Source organism: Lepidochelys kempii, chromosome 3 (genome assembly GCF_965140265.1).
Source record: "Lepidochelys kempii isolate rLepKem1 chromosome 3, rLepKem1.hap2, whole genome shotgun sequence".
NCBI lineage: Eukaryota > Metazoa > Chordata > Testudines > Cheloniidae > Lepidochelys > Lepidochelys kempii.
In genome coordinates, this window is record NC_133258.1 from 84,436,126 (window position 1) to 84,461,973 (window position 25,848).

A 25,848-nucleotide genomic window follows, 5' to 3' on the forward strand; every position below is an offset into this window, starting at 1 on the left:
TTCTGAATTTCAAGATAGGCTAGTTGTGGTCAAAATTCTCATATAGTGTCATGTACATCTGTAGTTAAACTTGTCATTTCATAAGAATGTGGTGCAGAAATTAACATTCCTTGTTTTGTTTTTGTTTAAGCTATGGGAGGTATATGGTGAACGAAGATGCTTACGAACATTTATTGGTAACCTCTCTTTTTTTTGCTGAACTCTTTAATATACATTAAAACAACTTCCTTCTTTCCTTGTCTCCTCCCCCCCCCCCCCCCAAGTAGATTTAATTACTTTGTGATTTTGGGGGGAGAGGGTGTCAGTGCTACAGAAGACATGTAGGCATCTGAGAAAAATATCAGCTTTTCAGTGTGGTGTTGGCATGAATGCTGAAGAGGCTGCATTTGTGAATGATCTTACTTTGTTTTTAATCAACATGATTTAGTGTTGGCACTGAAGACTTCTAGACCATAAAAACAAGATATTAGTGTACTGGGTCAATCAGTTATGGGTCACGACCAGAAATGTATTGTATAGATCCCTATTATTGTTACCTACTCCTCCTCTCAATATGTCATGTCTGAAATTAGATGGTATGTTAACAGTAAAGGTAGTGTCTCCTTACTTGTACTGTGAGGTACCTAGCACGCTTTTGGGTGTGCTAAAATTAACAGTTGTGATACCATCATTTAACTAGGTCTTCTCTTCTGGGCTAGACAAGAAATGAATTTCTAATGCAAAAGGAACAGAGGAAAACTTCTCACAAAAACTGTTCAGACCTTCTTTCAAATATGAAAATGGAACAAGTCCAATTTTTTCCTTGTAATTGAGAACTTTTTCAGAGAATCGAGAGAGATAAATGTGAGCTTTCTAGCAGCCTTTGCTGTAGCTTCTAAGCAGCAGTTTTTCTTTTGAAATGGAAACACTTCTAGAATGATGTACCGTCATTTGAAGTGCCCTTTTATCAGTGTTTCTAGTACCCAAGGCACCAAGCAGATTGGCTAAACTGATGCCTCAGAAAAGGATCTTCCAGAAGAGACTCTTCTCTTTGAATTATGGTTTCAGAACTTTCCTCTCATGAGTCAGATTCACCTGCTGTATTTATTTTAAAAATGTGTGTAAGCTAAAATGTAGGGCCCCTATAAGTCTGCTACAATGGCCAACCAGAATTATTCTGCAAGGCGGTGGAGATGATTCTACCTGAGCCACACGCCTTCCTGACCTAAGTATTTCCTGTATTCCGCAGGGGATTTAATTTAAGCCTGCCAAAATTATTTACCCACTTGATATTGCTGCCATCCCAAAATTTTGCTGTGCCTAGCAGTTGGCATCCTCTTCATAGAATTCCTCTATAGTGTTCAGTCCTTGATTCTCCCTTACTTTTTTATCTTGGATGTTAATGTTTGTTGTGATATTTTTCACATGCAATGCATTGTTGCTATAACTATGTCCAGGACAATATTTGAAGCAATAGTGAATTTTGTGCGTCGTATTTGTAGTGCAGTATGTCATTTCAGTGCAGTGGAGAGATCAGCTGCATCACATCTTAAGATGTGTGGAATATGTAGACAAAATGAATATTTTAATTTTAAATAAATTGCTTTGGGGGGGGGCAGACTTCTTTAATATGAATGTCAACAAAACTAGTCATCTAAACTTTCTGTTACCATCCTGGCATTTATCCCATCCTCATGCAGTTTAGCTCATTAGGCTAGTTAAGTGTTAAGATGAGTGCACTTGTTCCAAAAAAAACCTTCTGTCAGTGCAGTTCCAAAGTAACTTCTCTCTGGCTGTCTGCAGTAGACTGCTTTGGGAAATTCCCTGCTGTTGCATTATCACCACTAGAGGGAGTTGATCTTTTGCTGCTGTGTCACATAACCTTGTAAAGGACAGGTTTAGACAATACAGTAATAAAAATGGCAGTCGCTGTTTGAGCCCTGTGACTGATAACAGGTGGGGCTGCAATTATGGTGGTGTAGCAATGGAAGATTTTCCTAGTGCAGGGAGGCCTCCTGTGGTCAGTCTTATTCCTCGAATAGATGTTTATTTTTAAAGGCATGCTATATTTAATCTGGAGAAGTTTTAGAATTTTCCGCAGCGTTGCGGTCAGTCTCTTTGCAGAAAATTCCCAATGGTTTTATTTTCAAATCTCATAATGGCCTTTAGGAGGTACTGTTACTTTTCCAGTTGAATTGGTCTGCTGGAACTAAATTTACAAGATATTCTTAGATGAGTTCTAGTAAGTAGTTTTCTGTGTTGCCAGAGAGTGTAATTCAAAGCTGTAATTGACCATTAGTATTGTGGTTTATCTGCATTCTGTCTGTGGTAATGTTCTCCAGAAAATCCTAATTCCTAGCACTGGGGGTAAAGGGTTAATTCTTCTCTCTACCACATTTCTTTTTATCTTGTAGGGCACAGTAAAGCAGTTCGAGACATCTGCTTTAACAATGCTGGAACTCAATTTCTTAGTGCAGCATATGACCGGTATCTTAAACTCTGGGACACTGAAACAGGTAGGCTTAAATACATACATGTTCAAATCTGATAATCATTGTAACTAGTAGTAAATAGCTACTGTTTTAATAGCCATGCTTCCTCTTTTATTATTATATGCTCTTACAGTGCAACATTGGTGTGTCAAATACAGGGAGAGCAATTTTCTCATCTCCTGAATATTTTTGTTGTCACTGTAAAGCTACAGTTAAGGTTGTCTTGGTGTTTAAGTTAAAAATCCATGGTAACAAGGGTTCACACATTATTTAAAAAAAATTACTTTGAACTGAAAATTTACATAGCAAGTCGAAGAATGGGGCCAAACATTTACCAAATTAGAGAGAATTATTTGGCACCCCTTCACTTATAAGAATGAAATTAAGTAGTAAAAGTACATTTTTGAATTGAATATTTTATTATAATTTGGTAAAGGATTTATTCTATAACAGTTCTTCCAGATTTTAAAAAAAAAAAATAGAATTTTCCCAGATGGGTTGGGGAAAGAAAGAACAGTAATTATAGCAACGACATTTATTTCACAACATTTTGTATTTTCATTGCTAAGAACTTTAACAAATAATTCTATTCACCTAATGCTGAGTGTCTCTGCCAAATACACAATCAAAAAAAGGTATTTTAAATCCTGTTAGATACTAAATATGGTTTTCTTATTGCTGCACTACTACTCCCATTGTGCCTCTGTGGTACTTAGCAAATATTCAATACTTAACTGAAGACTTCCTTAATTTTGTGCATTTGCCAAATATATGAAGTCTGTTTTACTTTAACTTGTGTGGTGACTGATCTTAGCGTTCTTGGGGCCAGTCATCTTCCACTTTGCACTTAATGTGCAGGCCACGTTTTTAATAGTCATGTTCAAGGTCCTTTTCCCCTAGATTTTCTCAATGTAGGAAAACGACTATTAAAAGAGTAAAAAGAATCTGAATAGGGCAACTCCAGAGAAGAGGCTTTGTAACAGAATTATCAGTACCATAATTTTTTTTATTTTTTTTAAATATCTTGCATAGCAGAGCTCGGGGCCATTCCAGCTTATAGGCAAACTAGGCAGCTTCCTGGGGCAGCTGGACCAAAACTGGGTGACACTGTGACCCCATGCACCAGGTGACAAGGCCACTTAGTCAAATTTGGCCCAGCTGTCCCTCCATCACGATGGAGGGGCAGTTGGGTCAACCCACAATGCGTGGCACTGTGACTTAGTACTTGCCCCCACTTTGACCAAAACCCTAGATCCATTATTTCAGTAGAGAACCTGTGTTCTAGAGCAGTGGTTTTCAAACTGCGGGTCGTGACCCAGTACTGGATCGCAGAATGTAAGGCACTAGATTGCGGCAGCTCTGGTCAGCATCTCCGACCAGGCCGTTAAAAGTCCCGTTGGCAGTGCTGCCCGGCTAAGGTAGGCTAGTCCCTACCTGTTCTGACATCACGCTGTGGCCAGCAGCAGGTCCGGTTCCTGGGGGGGGGTGCCACAGGGCTTCGCGCGCTGCCCCCACCCCAAGCACTGGCTCCACACCGGCCAGTGGGAGCTGGGGGGGCAGTGCCTGCAGGCAAGAACTGCGCAGAGCCACTTGTGAGCCTCCGCCTAGGAGCCGGACCTGCTGCTGGCCACTTCTGGGGCACAGCGCAGTCCGCAGTGCCAGGATAGGCAAGAAGCCTGCCTTAGCATCCCTGCTGACGGGGAACCACTGTAGGTAAGCCTGCAACCCACCCCGTGCCCCAGTCCACTACCCCAGCCCTGAGCCCCCCCAAACCCCCCTCCTGCACCCCAAAGCCCTCATTCCTGGCCCCACCCCAGAAGCTGCACACCCAGCTCAGAACCCTGACCCCCTCCTGCACCCCAACCCTCTGCCCCAGCCTTGAGCCCCCACAAACCCAGAGCCTGCACCCCCAGCCCAGAGCCCTGATCCTCTTCCACACCCCAGCCCAGAACCCCCTCCCACACTCTGAACCCCTCATTCCCAGCCCCCCGCCGCAGCCCTCACCCCCGCAGCCCACACCCCAACCCTCTGCCCCAGCCCTGAGCCCCTTCCATACCCCAAACCACTCATCCCCAGCACACAAGGGGGGGTGGCACACTGAAGTTTTGCTCAGGGCAGCAAGTGTCTCCCAGATCTTTATAAGTAGATGAGGATCACTCTTTCTGTACTTGGATTAACTCAAGTGTTCTGCATAGTTTACAAGGGAAAAAAATATTTTTTTCTAACTGCTAGCTTGCAAATTCAGCTTGGTCTTTGAAAGTCAAAATGGATTTTTCTCCTCATGCATATTAATTGACAATACATACTGGAGGCCAAACTCTGCCCTCCTAAAATACATACAATATCAAGGTTAGACACCATTAAAGAGCTGTGTAGAGTGCATCTTTGTTCAGAAGGCTTCATAATCTCCTGGCACTTAGTTTGCAAGGCCATGTCTGTGATTGTTTTCCTTAAAATCACCTTGTGGAGGCAACAATGGAAATAGCAGTATATTAAAAAGATGCACATGGCTGACAGCATTTTAACCACTCTTGTCATCTAACTGGTCAGAGCAGGTCTAAATGACACTGTGGGTTAAAAAACCAGCAGCCACTGACATTTCGTTTATACTACTGGTGCTTCCACTGTTGTCACCACCAATGGATCAGTCCTGGTCAATTCTATTCTTAGGGTAGTATCTGAGTACCTTCCAGTAATGCATTAAGCAACATGACTAACACCTATCATGTGGTTGTTCTCTCCCCAAGGGAGAGGTTTGTGCAGTGGAGGGTTTTGTTCTGGGATTTTTTTATTATCTCTCTCTCTCACTCACACTCACTGTCTCTCTCTGCTGTATGTTAGAGAAGGCAAGGTCAAAGCAATGCATCTTTAATTAAGAGCGGAAGGTGGTGAGGTTTTTGATGTTCCTTGGGGATGTCATTCCATAGTCCTGAGCTGGCCCCTAGAGGAAGTTCTGTCTCCCACACAAATGAGTTTACCCTTCTTATAGAATTATATTCTTGCTAGAGGAGCGTAGTTGTCAACCACAGTCTTCAGTTGATCTTTTAGATACCTTGGGTCCAGGCCATTGAGTGCTCTGAAAATAAGGACTGAGAACTTAAACTGGATTCAGTATTCTATGGGAAGCCAGCGTAGGGAGCGGAGGACAGGCTTGAGGTGTTTGCAGTAGCCTGTGTTTCTGAGAAGACGTGCTTCAGCATTCTATACTGGTTGGAGTTTCCTTACACTGGGCATGAAGTCGTCAGTGCTTTTTTGTATTTCTGTAGTCCGTCCAAAAGGTGATGAAGGCAAGAGGCCAAGTCATCATTTGCCAGGATGGGGTGGAGTCTTCTAACCAACCAGAGATGATAAAAAACATTATTCAAAGATGCGGCTGTGTGCGTACTTAGCATCAGTGAGGAATCCAGGAGTGCTCCTTAACTATGAACTCAATTGACCAATTGTGGATGTGTACCTTTAACCAATTGTGGATGTGTACCTTTAACCAAAGGAAAATATACTTTGGCTGCAAACTCCTCAAAATGTTTTCTTCTCACTATCACCATAGCTTCTGCCTTGCTTGAGTTCAGCTTCAGCCAGCTGATCTTGTCCAAGCATTGGGCCTTGCTGGTTGTGGTGGTGGTGGCAGTGAAGGAATAGGGTAGGTAAAGCTGTGTGTCTTCTGCATATTGCTGGCACTTTGAGTTTATATTGTCTGACCAGTTCACCTAGTGGTTCTATGTAGACGTTGAAAAGGACCGGTGAGAGAATTGTTCCTTGTGAAACTCTACAAGTGATGGGTCTAGTATTGAGGTGATAATGAGTCACCAGGTCCGTGATGACTCATGGTGGGGTGCTGATGTCTTTTAGGAGGCTTTGGAATTTGATGGCATCCATGAGTATTCATGGTTGAATCAGGATCATTGGTCTATCTTGTTGCCTGGCAGTTGAAGGTTTCTGACTCCTGTCTTAATAAGGTGATGGGTCTGTCCAAGACAGTGGCTGGGTTGTGATGTCCTCAGTATTGATATCTAGGCTAAAGATCAGGTCCAGGGTGTGACCAGCTGCCTCGGTTGAACAAGGTAGCAATGGTGGGAAACTTTATGGGGGCAGGGAGGAGAGAAGATCTAATATAAACAAGATCCAAGTCATCTCCAGAATAATTCCCAATCTCTGATCCTTTCAGGGAGTTGAAAGCCTATGTTTTTGTTTTCTCCGGATCTAAACTAAGTAAAACATCTCTAGGTACAAAGATGGATAAATTATGGTAGCTTATTACTGTGAGCATTTATAAAACTATGTTTGAGAAACTTTTGAACTGATCTAATTTGAATGGCTTGTCTGTTTACAGGGCAATGTGTTTCAAGGTTCACAAACAGGAAGGTTCCATACTGTGTCAAATTCAATCCTGATGAAGATAAACAAAATCTTTTTGTGGCAGGAATGTCAGATAAAAAAATTGTACAGGTAAGACTCAGAACTTAATTAAATGTTTCCTGATCTCATTATTTTGTAAAGTTTTTGTACCTGACATTTAAATTTAGCTGCTGAATAACTGCAATGCCTTTATTATATTTCAAAATCATAGACCTTTTCTTTCCTTTTTTAACAGTATTTTTGAATGAACACTCCCTCAAAGGCTGTTGCTGGAGTGCTTACTCTCTGACCTGAAAATCTGACTAAATATCAGAAGCTTTATAGTTTCAAGTTCAGGAATGTATTAGAACCTAAGTGGCTCTGACGCTGGCTGTTTAATTTGCAGTGGGACGTTCGAAGTGGGGAGATTGTGCAGGAGTATGATAGGCATTTGGGAGCTGTCAACACCATTGTGTTTGTGGATGAGAACAGACGGTTTGTGAGTACATCTGATGACAAGAGTTTAAGAGTCTGGGAATGGTAAGTTTCAAACCTCACAAAGTTTTGATTTCACATTAGTACAGAGCAAACTGGGAAATAGTTAACAATTTTTAAGTCAAATCAATGCAATTACTTTGAAGTTTTGGTGCAGTAACTTCTGGCTAGCCAAACAAAAAGTTAAATTAATTTAAACTTCCACAAATCCATTTCTATTGTTCTCTACAGTAGTTGAAATATTTAAAAAGAAGCAGTGCCAGAAAAAAATCAGTGATGTTCCTGCTGCTAGTTTCTAGTCTATTTTACAGTGCTGTTGACCAATTGTAAATACTCTACACCAAACCCGTATGTTCTGCATTCCACAGGCTAGTCTGAGAGCCAGTTCTTAACGTATTTGTTCAGTCAAATGAAACATCCCTTCCTGAAACTAGATGTAAGACCATTAATTGTATTTTTAAAATCCCTTAGAAGTAAAGATTTTTAAAATGTCTAACACTTAACTCTTTTTACTGGCTTACAATTCTCCTGTGTTGCAGTACTTATTATCTGAGGGCTTCTTTTTAAAAACCTGTGAAATTTTCATTAATTCTATCCAAAAGCAAAGCAGAGAATTTCATAGTTTACAGCGGACTTGATTGGTATGAATGTGCAAGAGCATTCAGGTCACATTTATTCAACATACTGTACTAGCCCAAAATGAAATCAAATATCTTGTTAGATTGATTTTTATCTAAACCAAACTTAGCACCTGCAGTAATATAAAAATTATTGCTGGAAATTTTTTCTAGGATAGTCAGTCATATGGTATAGGGTTTTAATCGGTGAAATGATTTGCTTCTTACTCCTGTATAACACACTCTAGGTGAATACCAATCAAATTATTTTAACTTTACTTATAAAGTAAAAGTGGTGCCATGGGCTGTGTTATGTGGAAACAGTGGGCATAGCCATATCAGCTTGTGGCAGACAACATTCGGTTAATGGTTTCTCTCATCTGCTATCCCATAGGAGGTATAGCAGCACTGAAATTGCATGTATAAAGAATTGCCTGTGTGATGCTACTTTAGAGTACCGTAAAGATAACTAATAAGTCAAATCGTTTAATAGTTTCATTCTAGCTTTTCGGTCATGGTGGTTGGGTTTTTTTTTTTTTGGTTTTTTTTTTGGTAAAAACATTGACAAAAATTATAGTGGCAGTCTGGTGTATAAAATTCCATCCAAGAAAAGACTCATTTAGAAATATTATTTGAACTGCTCTTCAGTTCTAATGTGAGTTGGGAGAGAGGTGTGTTCTGTTCAGTTCCTGAAACTTAGAAAAAGCCTTTGGTGATTAAAGAAAATGATTCATTCTGGCCTTTTCATTGAATCCAGCTGGCTATCTTTAGGATCTACAGTAGTTGTACATTGCCCTTCGTGGATGGAGGAATCTAGGTCACAGCAGTGCCCAACTGATGTCCATATTGTATCACACAGTTACTGCCTGTTTTTATTAAAAAAAAAAAAAAAAAAAAGTGTGAAAGGTATATTGAAATTCATTTTAAGCTTGTGCTAGCTCTACTGCCACATGCTGTTTTGTGATAATCTCTGTTCAGTACTCTGGATTTCGCTCCCTGGCTAGCAGTTTGGGAGCTATGTGAAGGCAGTGCACTTGGCCACACAGGTGAGAAGAAGTGCCCAGATCATTCTCTGGGTGACTCAGTGGGTGTTTTGACTGGTTCTGGAAGGAGCTTTGTCTGAAATTCCTCATCTGGAAGGACTGTTGATCTGACCGAGTGCTGGTGGGTTAGCTCCAAGCAGCTTCAGTGAACCCCTTAAGGAGTAGGAAAAGTCCTTGGGTACAATTAATTTTAACAGGGATTTCTTCTGTTTGGTTTGTGGAGCCGTGTCTCTCTTGCACAGAACTGCTGCCTCTTGGGACTGGATGCTCTTGTTTCTTGTGGTTCCTGACAATGGATAAGATAAACAGCTAAAGGGTGGAATGTGACCTTCCCTTTCCTCCTTCCCACCACAAAGAATCTAGTCGCAGAACATCACAGCCTGATTGTCCTAAATGTAGATATTCTCAAATTATTTTAGAAGTCACAGGGATAGTGTTGTCTCATTCAGCTATTATGAAATATAGATTAGATCATATTCCATCATTCAAATTTTGCTTAAGAGACTGATTAAAGCTAATATAGAGCGCTTTTCCCACTCTGCTCATTCATCGCTGTGGACTGTTGTTCAGAACATTTAATGAAATATGCTTATCTGTCTGTAGGCAAATTTCACAGATTTCAGGCTCCAAATTAACGGTATTTGCATTAAAACTAAATGAACATGTTCAGCACTGCAGCTTTTGGAGCTTGAAGAATTTCATATGTCAAGTTGTCACCCATAGTGCTGTGAATAAATCCCTCTTTTCTGTTACTTTTATAACAGGCATTTTATATGGCTCGGTTAATTGATTATTTCACTTCTTGATAGGTTTAAATGTACAAATATCTCTTTCTTTACTTTACATTAATAATAAGCCTGAAGATTTTGATTTTAACAAGAGCCAGAAAAAGCTTTACAAGTAAATATGACCTGTACATGTAATTAAATGTAGCTTTTAAGAGCAAGTTTTTAATTGCTTTTGTAGTGTTCTTAATTGTGTAGAGGAATGTTTAGGGTGTTTTGTAATCAAACCTCAGTTGGTAAGCATTTTCACTTGGCCAGCATTGGCAGTGGTCTGACATTTCTGAACAACTTTCCCATGATAATTGAATCTCCATTTCACAGATGTTACGCTGTGTACAGATTCTGCTTTCATGTTTACTGGATTGCAGTGTCCTTCCTTTGTGGAACTGCAACAGTAAGAATCTAGAACAATAAATGTTTTTCAGATAACAAACTATATTTGCTCAGTGGAATCTGAACTGGGATATTCTGAAGTTTGCTTTCCTGCTTTCTACTTATTGCATCCATATGGCAGTGATATTAAAGTTGAGGTGGTTGTTGTATTCTAAACCCCTTGATGTGTGAAAATGCAGAATTTTATTCTCACTCCTTAGTATTTTCCTGGTGCTACTCAGGGAAATGGCAAAATGGTTTGGGCTGCTGTGCCATCGTTATATTGATGATACTCAGCTCAAAATTTTCCTACCTCCAAGTCACTAGTGAACCAGTGCCCCATAGTGGTATCTAATGCTGGTTTAATTCTCTGCTAGGATGACGAGGCTAATGCAATCCCTAGGCTTCAGATGATCTCCCTGGAGTGGTCTGTCTTTCCATAGTTCCCAAGCTCTCCCATAAGCAAACTGAAGTCTTTTAAGAGCTTTTATGTCTCAGGTAGTTCCAAACACTTTTTCCCTTTCCCTTTCAAGAGACCCTAACTTTTATTTCCTGCTAGGTTTGGTCAGGAGGAAAGAGATCACAGTGGAGCACTCTAATGTTTGCCAGTGAAGGTTATACACTTTCACCACTTATAACTGTCAGCTCATAAAACAACGTTTTGAGGAGAATGTACCAGGTCTCACAGTTTAGAGTTTCCAGTGAGAACAGCCATTGAGGGTAAATTGGTTTTTAGGTCAGCCAACCATGGCAGCAGTTTTTGGTGACCTTTTAAGAAGCTGATTTTGTCTGTCATCTTGTTTCACAATTTGGCTTGAAACAAGCATGAAACTTAAATGTCTTTTATTCTGCCTAATAGTTTAGGGCAGCATATCCTGCCGCAGTCCTGACTACATCTGGTACATTTTAACAGAAAGCAGAGCTGCCTGGAATAAATTCCAACAGATGAGCCCTGCATTAATTTGTGAAGAGAGAAGACTGCAAAACCCACATTACATTTCAAGTCCTTCTAACTAGAATTAAATGCAGGAAGTGTATTTTCCATAATGTGGCTTTATTTTTTAACCTTTACAGGTTACATAAGAGTTTTTCCTAGCTGGAGTGGAGACTCTTTTTTGGGGAAGGAGCAGGGTGAGACATGCAAGCTATCATACTCTGCCTGTCTGTTGTAGGAATGGAGTAGTGTCTGGCACTGACTTTCAAACCCCGCTGCCTTTACCCTACAACCTCCCTCAAGTGTGACTGAAAACTGGTTTTGTTATTAGTGTAGACACGGCTATTGTGGGGGGAATCTATACTTTTATAATTCAGTGGCTATCAACCAGAGGTCCGGGGACCCCTGGGGGGCCGTGAGCAGGTTTTGGGGGGCCGCCGAGCAGGACCAGCATTAGACTTACTGGGGCCCAGGATAGAAAGCTGAAGCCCTGCCACATGAGGCTGAAGCCCAGGACTCTGAGCCGCACCACTCGGGCCTGAAGCCGAAGCCTGAGCAATGTAGCTTCACAGGGGCCCCTGTGGCATGAGGCTCCAGGCAGCTGCCCTGATTGCTACCCCCTAACGCCAGCCCTGGCTTTTGTATGCAGAAAACGAGTTATTGTGGCACAGGTGAGCCATGGAGTTTTTATAGCATGTTGCGGGGGCCTCGGAGAGAGAAGGGTTGAGAACCTCTGGCCTACATCCATCTCCAAAACATATTCACAACTGGAGGTATTAAACAAGGCTAGTTTTCTTTTGTTGATAGCACCACAGTAAGAGTTCACTGGGAGGTATTTTTAATATCTTTGAACTCCATTTTAGACATTTTTCATCCGGACACCACCTCCCATTCTGTGTTTCACAGTGGTTGATTAAATCAGCTGACATTAGGTAGCCCTTTGAAACATTTCCAGTACTTCATCCATTCACATTTCTTCCTTTGCAGGGATATTCCTGTTGATTTCAAGTACATCGCAGAGCCAAGTATGCACTCGATGCCGGCCGTCACCTTGTCTCCAAATGGTAAATTAACACTTTACTTAGGCCTTGTCTACACAGGAAAGTTTCACCAGTTATACCAGTATCAGACCTCCCATATGGATATCTGTGGTTTCATTTTGGGGGTTAGCTTAAATTCCTTTCCAGGTGACATAAGCTAAATCAGAAAAAGATACTCTTATACCAGAGTAAGAGTAACCCAACAGGGTGAGTTATATCAATATAACTATATCAGTTTAAATGAACACCTTGGGTTATACCAAAAAATATTCCCAAGTGGACAAGGTCTTAGTTTACTTTCTCTGTAGTGAGAGGCCCAAGTTAGTTTCTTTTTTTTATGAACTCTGTCAGTTTAAAATTTCTCTCTTTCTGCAAGTGGTAGAAGGAGCAAACAAAGCTAGAAGTGAATAAAAAAGCCTAAAAGGCAGCAGAAGAGAAGAATAGTGTCTCCATGATATGTCTACTCTTTTTTTCCTGGGACCCTTGAGAAAGTCTTTCAAAGTCACTGTGAGGTCACTGCTCAGGGTAGAGGGAATATGTCCAGCATAAAAGGAGCAGCTGCTCTCTTCAGCATGTCCCCTCGCCCACCTGGAAGCATCTGCATTTGCATTGGATTTCCAGACAGAAGTTAGTGCACTGCCCTCTCCTCCCTACCCACCACCAAAACAGGAAGAAGTGTGGATACATGATTGGTTAGGAGAGAATCCCTTCTTTTTTCCTTCCAGACACTTCTCCTGTTGAACTGTGAAACTAAAGATGGTTTGAAAATTAGATATTTAGGAATTATTTACATGATTAAAATCCTTCAACACATTTTAGACCTGCTTTACACTGAAGTAAAATTTCTCTTTAAAAAAAAAACCATTGGTAACTTTGTTCCACAACTTAAAATGAGTAATTAATGAGATGATGTGCATCTTGTGAGCTTGTCTCCTGGTTTCAATTATTTGATTGACCAGTTAGGATATGTGGAAGGGGTCACCAGTACAGAAGTTTTAGAATCACTGGTGTAGTGTGATTATAACAGAGAAAGTTACTATAGGCAATTGAGCATACATGCAGGGACATACTTCCAAACTATCTCCAGTATTAATTGTAATAGGCAGAAGTCGTCATCTCAATGACAGTTTTCCGTGGGTATGACTGATAACTGTACTTGGTGTCACAAATGGCTTAGAAAGAACTGCTTACAGAATTAGAAGTTTTCTGTTTTTGTATGATTAAATTTGTGTCTGCAACACTAGAAATCTTTCAACACAAGTGATGTGAGCCAAGTTTGTACCTCTTTTCTTTGAACGAACACTGCTAATACACCATTCTAGGGTCTAGCTCTCAACTCCACAGTACACGGTAAAAGCCGTGCATATTATTTAACTAAATGCTTTATTAACACAGAATATTGTTGAAACCAAAACTGACAGTGAAAATTCTAGGAATCTTTGTCAGATTTGTTTCTTCAGCTGCGGTAGTCTGATTCAAAATAAGACTGACATCTGCCTGAACTTTGTTGCACGTACAGGAAAATGGCTGGCTTGTCAATCAATGGATAATCAGATTTTGATTTTTGGAGCTCAGAACAGATTCAGATTAAACAAAAAGAAAATCTTTAAGGGTCACATGGTGGCAGGTTATGCTTGTCAAGTTGATTTTTCACCTGACATGAGGTAAGTTCTATGAAAACTAACTTCTGTCTTAAAGTTGGCACGAGAACCTGCTGAATTTGTTTTTGAAACCCTTTGTAACATACTGATGTGCTGCTGTCCTTTTAACCCAACATTGCAGAAAACTCCGTGGCCACACAGCAGAAGTTAAAAGGGGAATTTGCCCTTTGCCATTTGTTAACTTCAACGGATTCAGTACTAACGTTTAACCCAGTAGTATATGAAATGACCATTTAGTTGGAGTACTCACAATGAACACTTTGGCCTAAATTCTCCATTCTACAAAGGCTGTTTTGTGTTGCTATGACCTTAAACCAGCCAGAAGCCTTCCCTAGGTAGGAGGAGTCTCAACTATAAGAGGCAGCTAAACTGCCTCCCACACCAGCCACAACCCCCACTCCAGACTGCCTCAAAGTGAAAGTGAGAGGAGGAAGCATATGGAGGAGGGCAGACTGGGGCTATAAGGGGTTGGGCCTGAGCTCCACTACACCTGATCCTCTGCTGGTGTAGGGGACTTTATAGCACCAGCAGCATTGAGCAGGATGCTTCCTGTTCTAACTTGCACTGGAGCTAGGTAGCCATGAACCAGGGAGCAGTAACTGGCTTCGTACACACAGGTCTACAGTAGAGTCACAAGAAGCCTTCCTGCACACACATACCTTGGGTTCAAACTTAAAGCAAAATGGAATCTAGATTGAAGCCTGGTTCTTATACTTTGCCTAATGAAGTTGTACAGCTAATTCCTATCTGTGGCTTTACTAGAGATGTCACATCGGTGTCATTTTAAAACCATTATTCCCATTTAACTTCCTGTAGTTAACAAAGCAAGTATATGCATGATTAGCATAATGCACTGCAAAAGTGTTTTTAAAAAATCCCTTAAAATGTGAAGAAAAATCTCTGCAAATTAGGGTTTTTTCCTGGAATTTTCTGTTATCCTCTCAGTAGGTTCTATTACTCAAGCAACATAACACATGGTATAATCACATTGCTTAGCACATTTACCTCACAGATGACGTGATGAATCGCTGCATAGCAAGAGCTCAGGCTCTTTAGAACACATCATGCATGTTAATTCATTGGAATTCCTAATGTCTGTTGAAACACTCTCTTGAATGGAAAGCTTATTGGATTACTAAACTTTTTCCATTCCCCAATTCAAAATTATCCTGAATCTGTTTTTTGCGTTAATTTAAAACATTATTTTAATGTATGCTTTATAATAATCTTCCAAAAAATGGAAAATAATAAAAGTAGTTCTGAGAGTTTGTAATACAGCTTTTACTTTTTTTAATACAGCTATGTGATATCAGGTGATGCAGATGGAAAACTTAACATCTGGGACTGGAAGACGACAAAACTCTACAGTAGGTTAAAAGCACATGACAAAGTTTGTATAGGCGCAGTCTGGCATCCACATGAAACATCCAAGGTCATCACCTGTGGCTGGGATGGTCTTATTAAATTGTGGGACTGAAGGGGGTACTGCAAGGAGCTAACTTTTTATAAGACTTTTTTGTGAACATCTGAGATTGTTAAACATGAACTCTGCTGAGGATGGTTTGATTTGAACTTCCAGCTATTTTTGGGTTCTTCGCTATTAAAGTACACTGTGCACTCTTGGAAATGGGAAATCTCCCAGGCAGAAGACTCAGCTGAAAGGCTACTGTTCTAAGTATGACTTCAAGGTTTGTGAGATGCTGAGAACAGTCATGTGAAGTGGCCAGAAACAAATATTAATTTGATAAGTTATTTTCTGTTTAATACACTTTTTCAGAATAAAACAATATTTTCTAGTTTGTGATTCTGGATGTCACACAGTATATGGTGTAGAAGTAGAAAACCAGCAGTTTTGTTGTGTTCTGTAACTGCACCGCTCAGAAGAAAAGACTCTTTAATGTCTACTGCAGTAGATACTGAAGATGCATCCATTAATAGACTTTTTGGCAGTATTCTGTGGCACCCAAGTTTCTTCGATTTATTAGGGTACACAACCAATGACTAAGATTTATTGATCCATAACAGAAACAGAGCTGATCAAAGGCTTTAGCATACATACCAATGAACAAATGGAGTGTAACCTGCAGACGGTGTTCCCAAACCCTCCATCTGCATTCTTATATTTGTATCTTGACTTAAACATTTACATGATACTGATCATGAAGGTTCCTCTACGAAACCTCGTTTATTTGAAAGTTCTTTATAATAAAAAAAATCCTCCCCTCCCCAAAAACCCCCAGATAAGTTCCATATGTTAATTATCATGCTTTACTGGGGCATATTTCAAAGAAAACCACATTCCCTATCCCTTAATCATATTCTTTGTACCGCATGCACTTTAGTACAGTAACTACTAACTTAACGTCCTCCCGCTTAACCTTGTTTCAAAGTTACGTCACTGCTCAATTAGGGAACATGCTCGTTTAAAGTTGTGCAATGCTCCCTTATAACATCGTTTGGCTGCCTGCTCTGTACGCTGCATGTAAGATTTTGTGGAAGAGCAGTGACTTTACAAGGGAGCATTGCACAAGTTCCTCTTCTCCGCCTCCTCCTCCCTCCCAGCGCTTCCCCCACCGCCAAACGGCTGCTTGGCGGCGCTTAGGACTTTCTGGGAGGGAGGGGGAGCAGCGGGGAAATACTGCGTCTCCACTCCTCCCCCCCTCCCCTAAGACTTTCTGGGGATGGGGAAGAAGCGGGGATGCAGCATGCTCCGGAGAGGAGATGGAGCGGGGACGGGAAGAGGTGGGCCTGGAGTGGAGCGGGGACGGGAAGAGGCGGGCCTGGACCATCCCCCAGCAAAGTTGGTGCCTGTTCTTCTCCGGGTAAGCTGCCGCTGCTGCAAAGGAGCTTCCTAGTGTCCTTGTCTGCAGCGGGCTGTGCCTTTGTGGGGTAAGCCAGGGGTACTTCCCAACCACAGTACAGTACTGTACGGTATATAAGGCCTTTTGTCTGCCCCCCAAAAATTTCCTTGGAACCTAACCCCCTGCATTTACATTAAAGCTTATGGGAAAATTGGATTTATTTAACATCGTTTCACTTAAAATTGCATTTTTCAGGAACATAACTACAATGTTAAGTGAGGAGTTACGGTACTCACTATTCCGGTATTATATGCATCAGATTGTTTCCATGCTAAGCTACTGTATATACATCACAATTTGTTTTTTTTAAGAACTTATTTTTAATAAATCTTTTGTATAAAAGTCTGGTTTAGTTTAGTCCTTGCTTCTAACATATCCAAGTTGAATATTCATTATCCTTTCAGTTTGGGGTTTGGCATTTCCTAACTGCCAGTGGTGCCAAGGTACAAATGAACTATTTTCCTTGCTTGGATGATACTAAAACAATATGTTGATTATTTTGCAAAGCAAATGAGGCAGAAAAGTCTTTCTAAATTCTTATACCACACTCAGTACCATATTATCTGACTATGAATGAATAATGGAAATAAGGTGAAAGGACAACAAACTGGTCAGCCTTCAAGCCACGTTGAATAACTATTGAATTAACATTATAAAATTGTTGGAGATCAAACCATTGTTATTTGATCATTCAGTTACTGGGGATGTCTTAGGAAGATTAGGCATGTTGGACAAAATAAGCCACTAAAGGCCCTTTCCAAGTCATACATCTAACTCGAAAGCCAGACATTTGAGTGAAGGTGAAATTTGTTCAAAAATAAATTTGAAAGTCTGGAAACTCAGTTTAGATTCCACACACACACTCTTCTCAGCCTTCATACCCAACTACAGTGTGCACCGGCCATTTGACATCGGCACCTCTGATGGATATTTACAATACATGTACGTTGGTGACTTGTCATGGGTGGCACAGATGAGGATGGCTCTGTTTTGGGAGAAAGTGGTGGTACCAGTAGCTATATGGACAGGCCTCAGACTATGCAAGTACAAACTTAGAACTCTGTACAAGAGCAATAGAAATTTGGTGGTGAATGTTTGGAGGTTATATGTGCTGCAGGTGGAAACATGAAAATGTTGGCATCCATTGACTATAGGGGGAGTGGTTAAGGACAGGTTACAGTTTTTGAGGTAAGATGAGATGTACTCATCTCCTACTGAAGATGAGCTCTCAGGCTAGGCAGGTGGCTCTGATGTAGACAGTAAAATTGAAACATTCTTAAGTAGAAAATGGACAGCAATAAGAGTTCAGGAATAGAGAGAATGTGCGTCCCACAGCCGACCTTAACTTTAAAAGCCAAGGCAGGCCAGATATAACATACCATAAGAATTTTTGAAAAAGTAACAGATCGTTAATGTATCCTAATTAGATTCTTGTCTAGGATTTTCCTTGTTGTTTAGAAAGCACTTAAAATCATTGATACACAAAATCTAACTGTACAGTATATTTACTTGAACTATTTCGCTGTATAGATATGTAAGAACCTCTTGTTCAGTCAGAAGATTCACCCACCACTTACGCACACCACTAGTGCAGAAATGCTCCAGTGGAGCTACTAAACTCTGATAGGCCATTTTCCATTTATGGACAAGATAAATAAACTTTTGTGAGTAACATGCAGATCTTACATGCTCCACTGGAGTTGGTGAATTAAATGTCGGCAACAAATAGACTTCTGTAAAAACCTGCATCAGAACTCAACTAGAACCTGCCTTCTACATCAGATCCTTTGTCTCCATCTGTTGTAGCACTGAGTTAATCCTTTGTGAAATTTTTAAAGCCTGCATAAAAACCCACAGAGGCTTTTAATTTGTAATATTTTTCTCCCCATTAATTTATAAACATTTATGGACTCCAAAAGCAAAGGCTAGCCTTGTGATAGAGGCTTTGCCAGTTGAAACAGTAGAATTATGCCTTAATAGTTATACCAATATAACTCTGTGTGCTTCCAAAGGAACATGAGTGCATTTTTAAGTGTATTCATGGTGAGCTAGCCTTGTGATAGCAATGGAGATAGAGTTAGGACAATTCAGGGGCCTGTAGGCTGAAGTTGCGGGGGGGGGGGGGGGGGGCATGGGACTGGGTTTTTTGGGGGGAGGTGGGAATTGAGACCCATAACTAGAAAACAGCATGCTTCAGATTTTCCCAATAAATTCTCCATTGGTATAAGCCTAAGCATGCAAAATTTTCAAGCTGAAAGCAGTTCTTTTGTGAAGGGTGGAGTCAAGTAAGTCTCAATAGTGGTTTGAATTAATATTTACAACTTGGCCTCTGGAGTTGCTATGACAGCTTCATAATCATTGCACTTGATCTACTGTAATTTTAAGGAAATCTGAGTAACTTATTGCCACTTTTAGGATATCACAGTGAGGATTTTGCACATAAGCAAGCTACCCAAATCATTTTTTCTGAGCTCTGCCATGGAGACTTGAAAGTTCCTTTAGCCTTGTGCCAACTTTCTGTTGGATTTCTCCTTTTGTGTGGGGTGTTTCCCACCACCACACATCCCCACACAACTTGCTGGTGAAGGAGCTGCCTCCTTTGAAGCAGCTGGCCTCGGCCTCTGTCCTGTACAGACTTGGTAATAGTTTTCAATAAGATGCAGCTGCTTACTCCTTACATTCTCATTGCGCTGCACAAAAATATTGTACCTCCAGACAAACTGATTTATAACATGAGCCAATTTTCAACTCTAAACAGCTGCTTTAGAATACTAGTTTATAATACTGTGCCTTCAAGCCTTGCAAACTCGTTTTGAAAATCTATCTACCCAGGCACAAAATCTTTTCACCCTGTCTCTCCAAATTAATCATAACAAAGTCTCATTTTTGTCAGCCAAAAACCTCATACCTGACAAGGGACGGGAGGGTAAAAGGTGGGGGGGGAGGAGAACAGAACTGTGGAAAGCTGCTTTAACTAGACTAGTATCAGGATACCAGCAAACTTTTTTGAGATGTAAGTTGTTTCTCTGAATAACATATAGGGCTTACTACTTTAAGTTGACTTAACAAAAGATTAGATGGCTGTTGCCCTGTAGCAAAATGAATATGAATCTCTCCAGTCAAGCTCTTTGAATGTTGGACGTTCTGTGACTCTCTTGCAGCAGTCCAAGAAGACCTCACTTGTTTATTGAAGGGTGACATTTTCAAAAGTGCCTATATGACAGGAGCCTTGGGCACTTAGACCTGGTCTACAGTACATGGTTATTTCGGAAAAAGCTGAGTTAATTTGAAATAAAACTGATTCTGTCCAGACGACCAAACCAGTTCTTTCAATTTAAAGAGCTCTTTAATCTGATTTCTGTACTCCACCTCGGCAAGCGAAGTAGCACTAAAATCGAGATCTCAGTTCCGGGTTACAGGTACTGTGGACGCAATTCGACGTTATTGGCCTCCAGGAGCTATCCCAGAATGCTCCCTTGTGACCGCTCTGGACAACACTCTCAACTCTGATGCACTAGCCAGGTAGGCAGTAAAAGCCCCGGGAACTTTTGAATTTCATTTCCTGTTTGGTCACTATCAGCACAGTTTACCATCACAGCTGACCATGCAGACCCGGATTTCCAGACGAGCTCCAGTATGGTCCGAACGGGAGGTACTGGATCTCATCACATGTTGGGGAGACTAATCTGTTATGGCAGAACTACGTTCCAAAAAAACCCCGCAAATACATACGCTAAAGTCTCCACGGCCATGACAGAAAGAGGCTACTCCAGGGACAAAGAGCAGTGCCGTACAAAAATCAAGGAACTCAGGCAAACCTACCAAAAAGCCAGGGAGGCAAACGGGAGCTCTGGGTCACAGCCCCACACATGCCGCTTCTACCGTGAGGTGCATGCTATTATGGGGGGTGATGCCACCACTACCCCACTACTGTCCATGGACACCTGCAAGGGGGGAGTTGCATGGAATGAGGAGGATGAGTTATTGGAGGACGAAGAGATGGAGGAGGACAGTGCACAGATGGCAAGTGGGGAATCCGTTTTCCCCCCTAGCCAGGAACTATTCTTAACGCTGGACCCAATAGCCTCCCCCCACTCCCAAGGCGGGCTCCCAGACCATGACCCTAGAGAAGGCACTTCTGGTGAGTGAGAGCCTGATCAGAACCACACAGTGGGGAGTGCGGGGAAACCCAGCCACTCTGGGCTGTCTGCATTTAGTTTAAAGGGCTCATCAGAGCCTCATCGGAGCCACATGGGGTGTGTGAAGCGATCATCCCAGAGAGCCTGCAAACCCTCCTTTTATATGGCAAACCCACCAGGCATTCCTTGCTATGGGAAAGGAGGCCTGGCAGTTTGAAAGCATTGAAATGAATGCAGAAGAAACAGAACCCTGTGTGCCCCTAGGGCTTACCATGGCTGCCTGCAAGCTGAATTCTGTTGCCCGGCCGCGTGTGATAGCTTACTCACACCAAAATGGCAGGCACTTCAGTATAAGAGGCAAAATGTGACCTTATACAGAAAGAACAAGTGCGGTGTACTATGAATTGCCTGTTTCACTGAGAAAGTGTCCCCTTTGTTCTCTAAAATGTATCTTTTAAAATACTACCCTCCCTTTTTCTCCTCCCGCAGGTGCAAATGTTTCAATGCAGCCCCTATCTACTCCGTCCCAGAGGCTGGTCCAGATTAGAAGGTGGAAAAAACAAACTCGGGACAACATGTTCGCCAAGCTAGTGCAGTCCTCCCGCACTGATAGGGACCAGCTGAATGCATGGAGGCAAACAATTGTGGAGTCCCGTAAAGCGTTAAATGAACCTGAAGAGAGGAAGGACGCACGTGATGAGAGCGGGCAGGATGCTATGGTCCAGGGTGCCTGTGTACGGCTTCATGAGCCATGGCATTAAGGGGTAGGCTGGGTCCCCGAGGATAGCTATAGGCATTTCAACATCCCCATCAGTAATTTTCTGGTCTGGGAAGTAAGTCCCTTCCTGCAGCTGTTCAAACAGAGCAGAGTTCCTGAAGATGCGAGCATCATGCACCTTTCCAGGCCATCCCACGTTGATGTCAGTGAAACATCCCTTGTGATCCACCAGTGTTTGCAGCACCATGGAAAAGTACCCTTTGTGGTTTACGTACTGGCCACCCCAGTGTTCCGGTCCCAAGATAGGGATATGCATTCTACCTATCGCCCCGCCACAGTTAGGGAACCCCAGTGCATTAAAGCCATCCACAATGGTCTGCACATTTCCCGAAGTCACTACCCTTGATAGCAGCTGGTCAATGATTGCATTGGCTACTTGCAGCACAGCAGCTCCCACAGGAGATTTGCCCACTCCAAACTGATTCCCAACTGACCGGTAGCTGTCAGGCGTTGCAAGCTTCCACAGGGCTATGGCCACTCACTTCTCAACTGTGAGGGCTGCTCTTATTTTGGTGTCTTTGCGCTTCAGGGCAGGGGACAACAAGTCACAAAGTTCCATGAAAGTGGCCCTACGCATACAAAAGTTTCGCAGCCACTGGGAATCATCCCATACCTGCAACACTATGCAGTCCCACCAGTCTGTGCTTGTTTCCCAGGCCCAGAATCTGTGTTCCACGGCATGAACCTGCCCCAACCCCACCCAATCACCACATGCCATGGTTTTAGGAACATCTGTGTCCATGTCTTCATCACTATCGTAATCGCGCTGTCATCACTTCCTCGCCCGGGTTTTGCAGGTACTGCACATACTGCTGGATAATGCGCGAGGTATTTACAATGGTCAAAACTGCAGCAGAGATCTGAGCAGGCTCCATGCTTGCTGCACTATGGCACCTGCACAGGTAATCCTGGAAAAAGGGCGCGAAACGTAGGAGAGCAGAGTGGCAGCGGAAGAGGTGCTGTTCAGTTCATGATAGCTGAAAAAAGGTGGGAAATGGCTGTCTTCTGTGGCTTTCACAGAGGCAGGAGCCCAGGACAGACAACATGGAGAAGCTCGGTAGCGCAGCAAGAGCGGGAGAACAGAGTTGGCGGCGGAAGCTGTGCTGCTCGGTTCACAATGGCAGAGCAGAGTTGGCAGCGGAAGCAGTTGATGAGGAAGAGAGAGTAGATACTTATAGAGATTACATAGAAAGACGAGAGAAAATGCGAGGTAGATTCATAGTACTGGGAGAGAAGCGGTGCACTGTATTGCACCATCTGCTGAAAGCAGTATGGTGTCTGCACGCCAAAAAGGTGCGAAACAATTGTCTGCCGTAGCTTTCACAGTGGGAGGAGCGACTGACGACGCACACCCAGAAACACTTGCGAGAATGTTTTTGCCCTATCATGCACTGGAAGCTTAACCGAGAATTCCAGTGGGCGCCGGGGACTGCGGGAACTGTGAGATAGCTACCCTCAGTGCACCGCTCCGACATTCGATGCTAGCCTCAGTACTGTGGATGCACCTACCAAATTCACATGCTTTAGTGAGGACACACAAGATCGAATGTATAAAATCGCTTCCAAAAATTCAAATTGAATAATTTTGAAATAATTTAATACTGTAGACGTACCCTTAGAAGTTTCTTTGACTTAGGCACCTCAATCACTCAAGTCAATTACCTGCTTTTGAAAATTTGACCATAAACCCTTTTATTATCTTGTTTATAATGTTAAAGTATCATTGAAGTGTTTGGTGGTATTGTGCATGTTTGAGGCGCACTGTTAACTTACTGTACAATAGGCCATTGAGAAAGTGCTAGATATATTTGACTTTAATGGTCAGAATAAGAACTAGAACATGAAGTTGTGATTCAAACCTAGTTGAGTATCTCTTAATAAAAAGAGTGACAGCATTGATCAAGCTTGATTTTCCTCAATGGCCTTATGGGAAGCAATTTCAATAATATGGAGACTTATGAAGCTTAACTATGGTCAGTAGCTAAGCAGACATGTTTCTGGACTACCTCAGGCTAGAGTGCTGGGTTAAGGCTTGTCTGCATGGGAAACTTTGCCAGTTGGAATAGTAGAATTATGCCTTAAAAGTTATACCAGTATAACTCTGTGTGCTTCCAAAGGAACATGAGTGCATTTTTAAGTGTCTTCATGGTGAGCTGTTGGTATAATTTATAGTGATTTTAAACTCACACCTTAGCTTATAGCAGTACACTTTTCCTAGGTAGCTCTTATTTGCCCTCGGGCAGATTAGCTGGTTAACTGAGGCTTTTTGCCTCTTGAGTCCTCATGTGACACTTCTCGTTCCACTCCCCACTCTCTGATCTGTCCTTAGCACATTGTGTGTCTCCTGTGGGGGGAGGGTTTTAGTCAAAATCCAAGATGGCTTGCATGAAAAACACCTAAAAAGAGAAAGGTAAAAGAACCATTCCCTGTAGTTCTCAAATGATGCAAAAATGGTGGTGAGCTTTTTTTCAAACCATTTTCTCCACAGCCAGGTCCTCTTCTCTCTCTCTCTCCTTGAAGAGGTAAGTGCTAGTGGTAAGTCGTGCCCTTTTCCCTGAAGAATAAAATTCACAAGTAGCTTAAATTTTGATTGTGGATTAAGACTTTCTCAGGGCCACAAGTCTACGAATCAGGCTGGGCTCACATGAAGCACTCCTCATCATCTCCATAAAGAATGGCACATACCTATTTGTCTGAACTTTCCTCCAAAGTGAGCTTGGCTTTGGCTTCACTTCAAAAAGCTAAATAAGGTTGAAGTTAAAAGTATGGGTTGGGAGTGGGAGGTAAAAGTGGGAATTGAAGAATTCCAGTTAGTAGAGTTTCTGTTTCTCTTTTTAAGAAAAAAGTAGTTTGGAGTTACCTGACTCCTAATGCTTTCCTTTTTGCATTTTCATTTTTGCATATTGAGGCTCTTTAGAAGTGACTGTATGGTCATGTCTCACTCAGAGCTGGCTCCTCTATTTTAGAAGGGTTTTGTGGCTTTGCATCTGTTGTCCAAAAGGTAATTAATGGTCTGTTGGTTCTAGTGTTCCAGATCTCACAGCAGACCCAAGTCACAACAGCCTCTCCTGTTAGCTCTGAAACAGCCTCTGGCAAGGTGGTAGAGAATGTGGAATAGTAACCATTGCTGTTAGTTCACACTGTGACCTTCAAAGGAGTTATCTTTAGCAAGAGGTTGAGATTTATAGGGATGTCATGGCACTTTATCCTGTTATGCATTTTTTTTTCTACGTGATACGGATTAGACTGTGGATTAAAGGGGTTTTAATATGAACGCTTGGTCTCCTTATTATTTCCTTCAAAGACTGTATTACTCTACCTCACTGAAATTAGTCTTCCAAAGGAGGAAAATAATGAAGAAGGCCTCCCTCTCCAGAAAAATATTCAAAAGAGAACTAACCCAGTTTGAGGCTTGTTAGATGCTATAATCATTCCCAGAGAGGTGCAAAGCATAGCTATTCCAACCCCTATTTTTTAGACTGGGCTTTTGTCCCTTAAATGGACCTTCCATTAATATGTTATAGAAGAAGGCTTTAATCCTTTTGTTGTAGGGCTCTGAAAGGACCTTTATGATCAAAAGATGGACACTCATGAGCTGAAACTTTTTTAAAGCTTTACTATTGTATATGCAGCCTGTGCTTTCAGGCCTGTTGTAAGTGGGGGGTTTAATTTAAAAGCCTTTGGATTACATTGTGGTTCAGTTATTTTGATTCAAAAATTAATCTTATATTAAATATACAAAGGAAGAGATCATCACTATAGGCACTTATTTTTTCCCCAACTGTTCCTGAAGGGTGGGTGTTCGTACATACCGACACACACCCTCCTTTCAGGAACAGTTGAAAATATGATTACTTAGGTTGGGTAATCTAGTCAAAATGGAAGAAACATTCCAGTTCTTATTCAGGCTTGAGAACTTATCTGTACATATCGTGAAGTGGGCTTGTCTTTGATCACTCTGTGGTTTGGCTCTCAGATCAAGTGAAGTAGAGCGGATGATCTCTGCAAAGGCTTATTCCAGAATCAGCTGAAATATCTTACAATGACATAACATAGTTATCTCTCAACAGGGACTTTCGTTTCAGAAAATGCATTGTTCAAGTGGAAGTCATCTTAGATATTGTCCATACAAGACTGTAGGTCCCAAGAGGAGAAAGAGATGCAAAAATGTGTCTGAACTTCAGTCAGTGTTTATTGTGACTTTACCCTTGGAAATTTCAGCAATAAAACTGCTCTAAATAAACTACAACTACTGTCATGTTATGTAACCAAGGAAGAAGAGACCAGGAGTGATCTACTAAATAATTCCAGAAAGTT

At 41.7% G+C, this 25,848-nt stretch overlaps 1 protein-coding gene across 3 annotated transcripts in view; it reads left to right on the forward strand.

Annotated features, from left to right (window-relative positions):
- The window catches only part of CDC40 (cell division cycle 40), a 59,062-nt gene extending 42,107 nt beyond the window's left edge, over positions 1-16,955 (forward strand). For 2 of the 3 annotated variants that reach the window (XM_073337030.1, XM_073337031.1), the window contains 7 exons: positions 131-176; positions 2,394-2,495; positions 6,802-6,917; positions 7,213-7,346; positions 12,040-12,116; positions 13,612-13,756; positions 15,053-16,955. In XM_073337030.1, the coding sequence (XP_073193131.1) occupies positions 131-176; positions 2,394-2,495; positions 6,802-6,917; positions 7,213-7,346; positions 12,040-12,116; positions 13,612-13,756; positions 15,053-15,230 (798 nt within the window). In that variant the 3' untranslated portion in view covers positions 15,231-16,955. The remainder of the gene's footprint in view (positions 1-130; positions 177-2,393; positions 2,496-6,801; positions 6,918-7,212; positions 7,347-12,039; positions 12,117-13,611; positions 13,757-15,052) is intronic. The other variant, XM_073337032.1, reaches the window with a different exon arrangement.
- Positions 16,956-25,848: the final 8,893 nt, after the last annotated feature.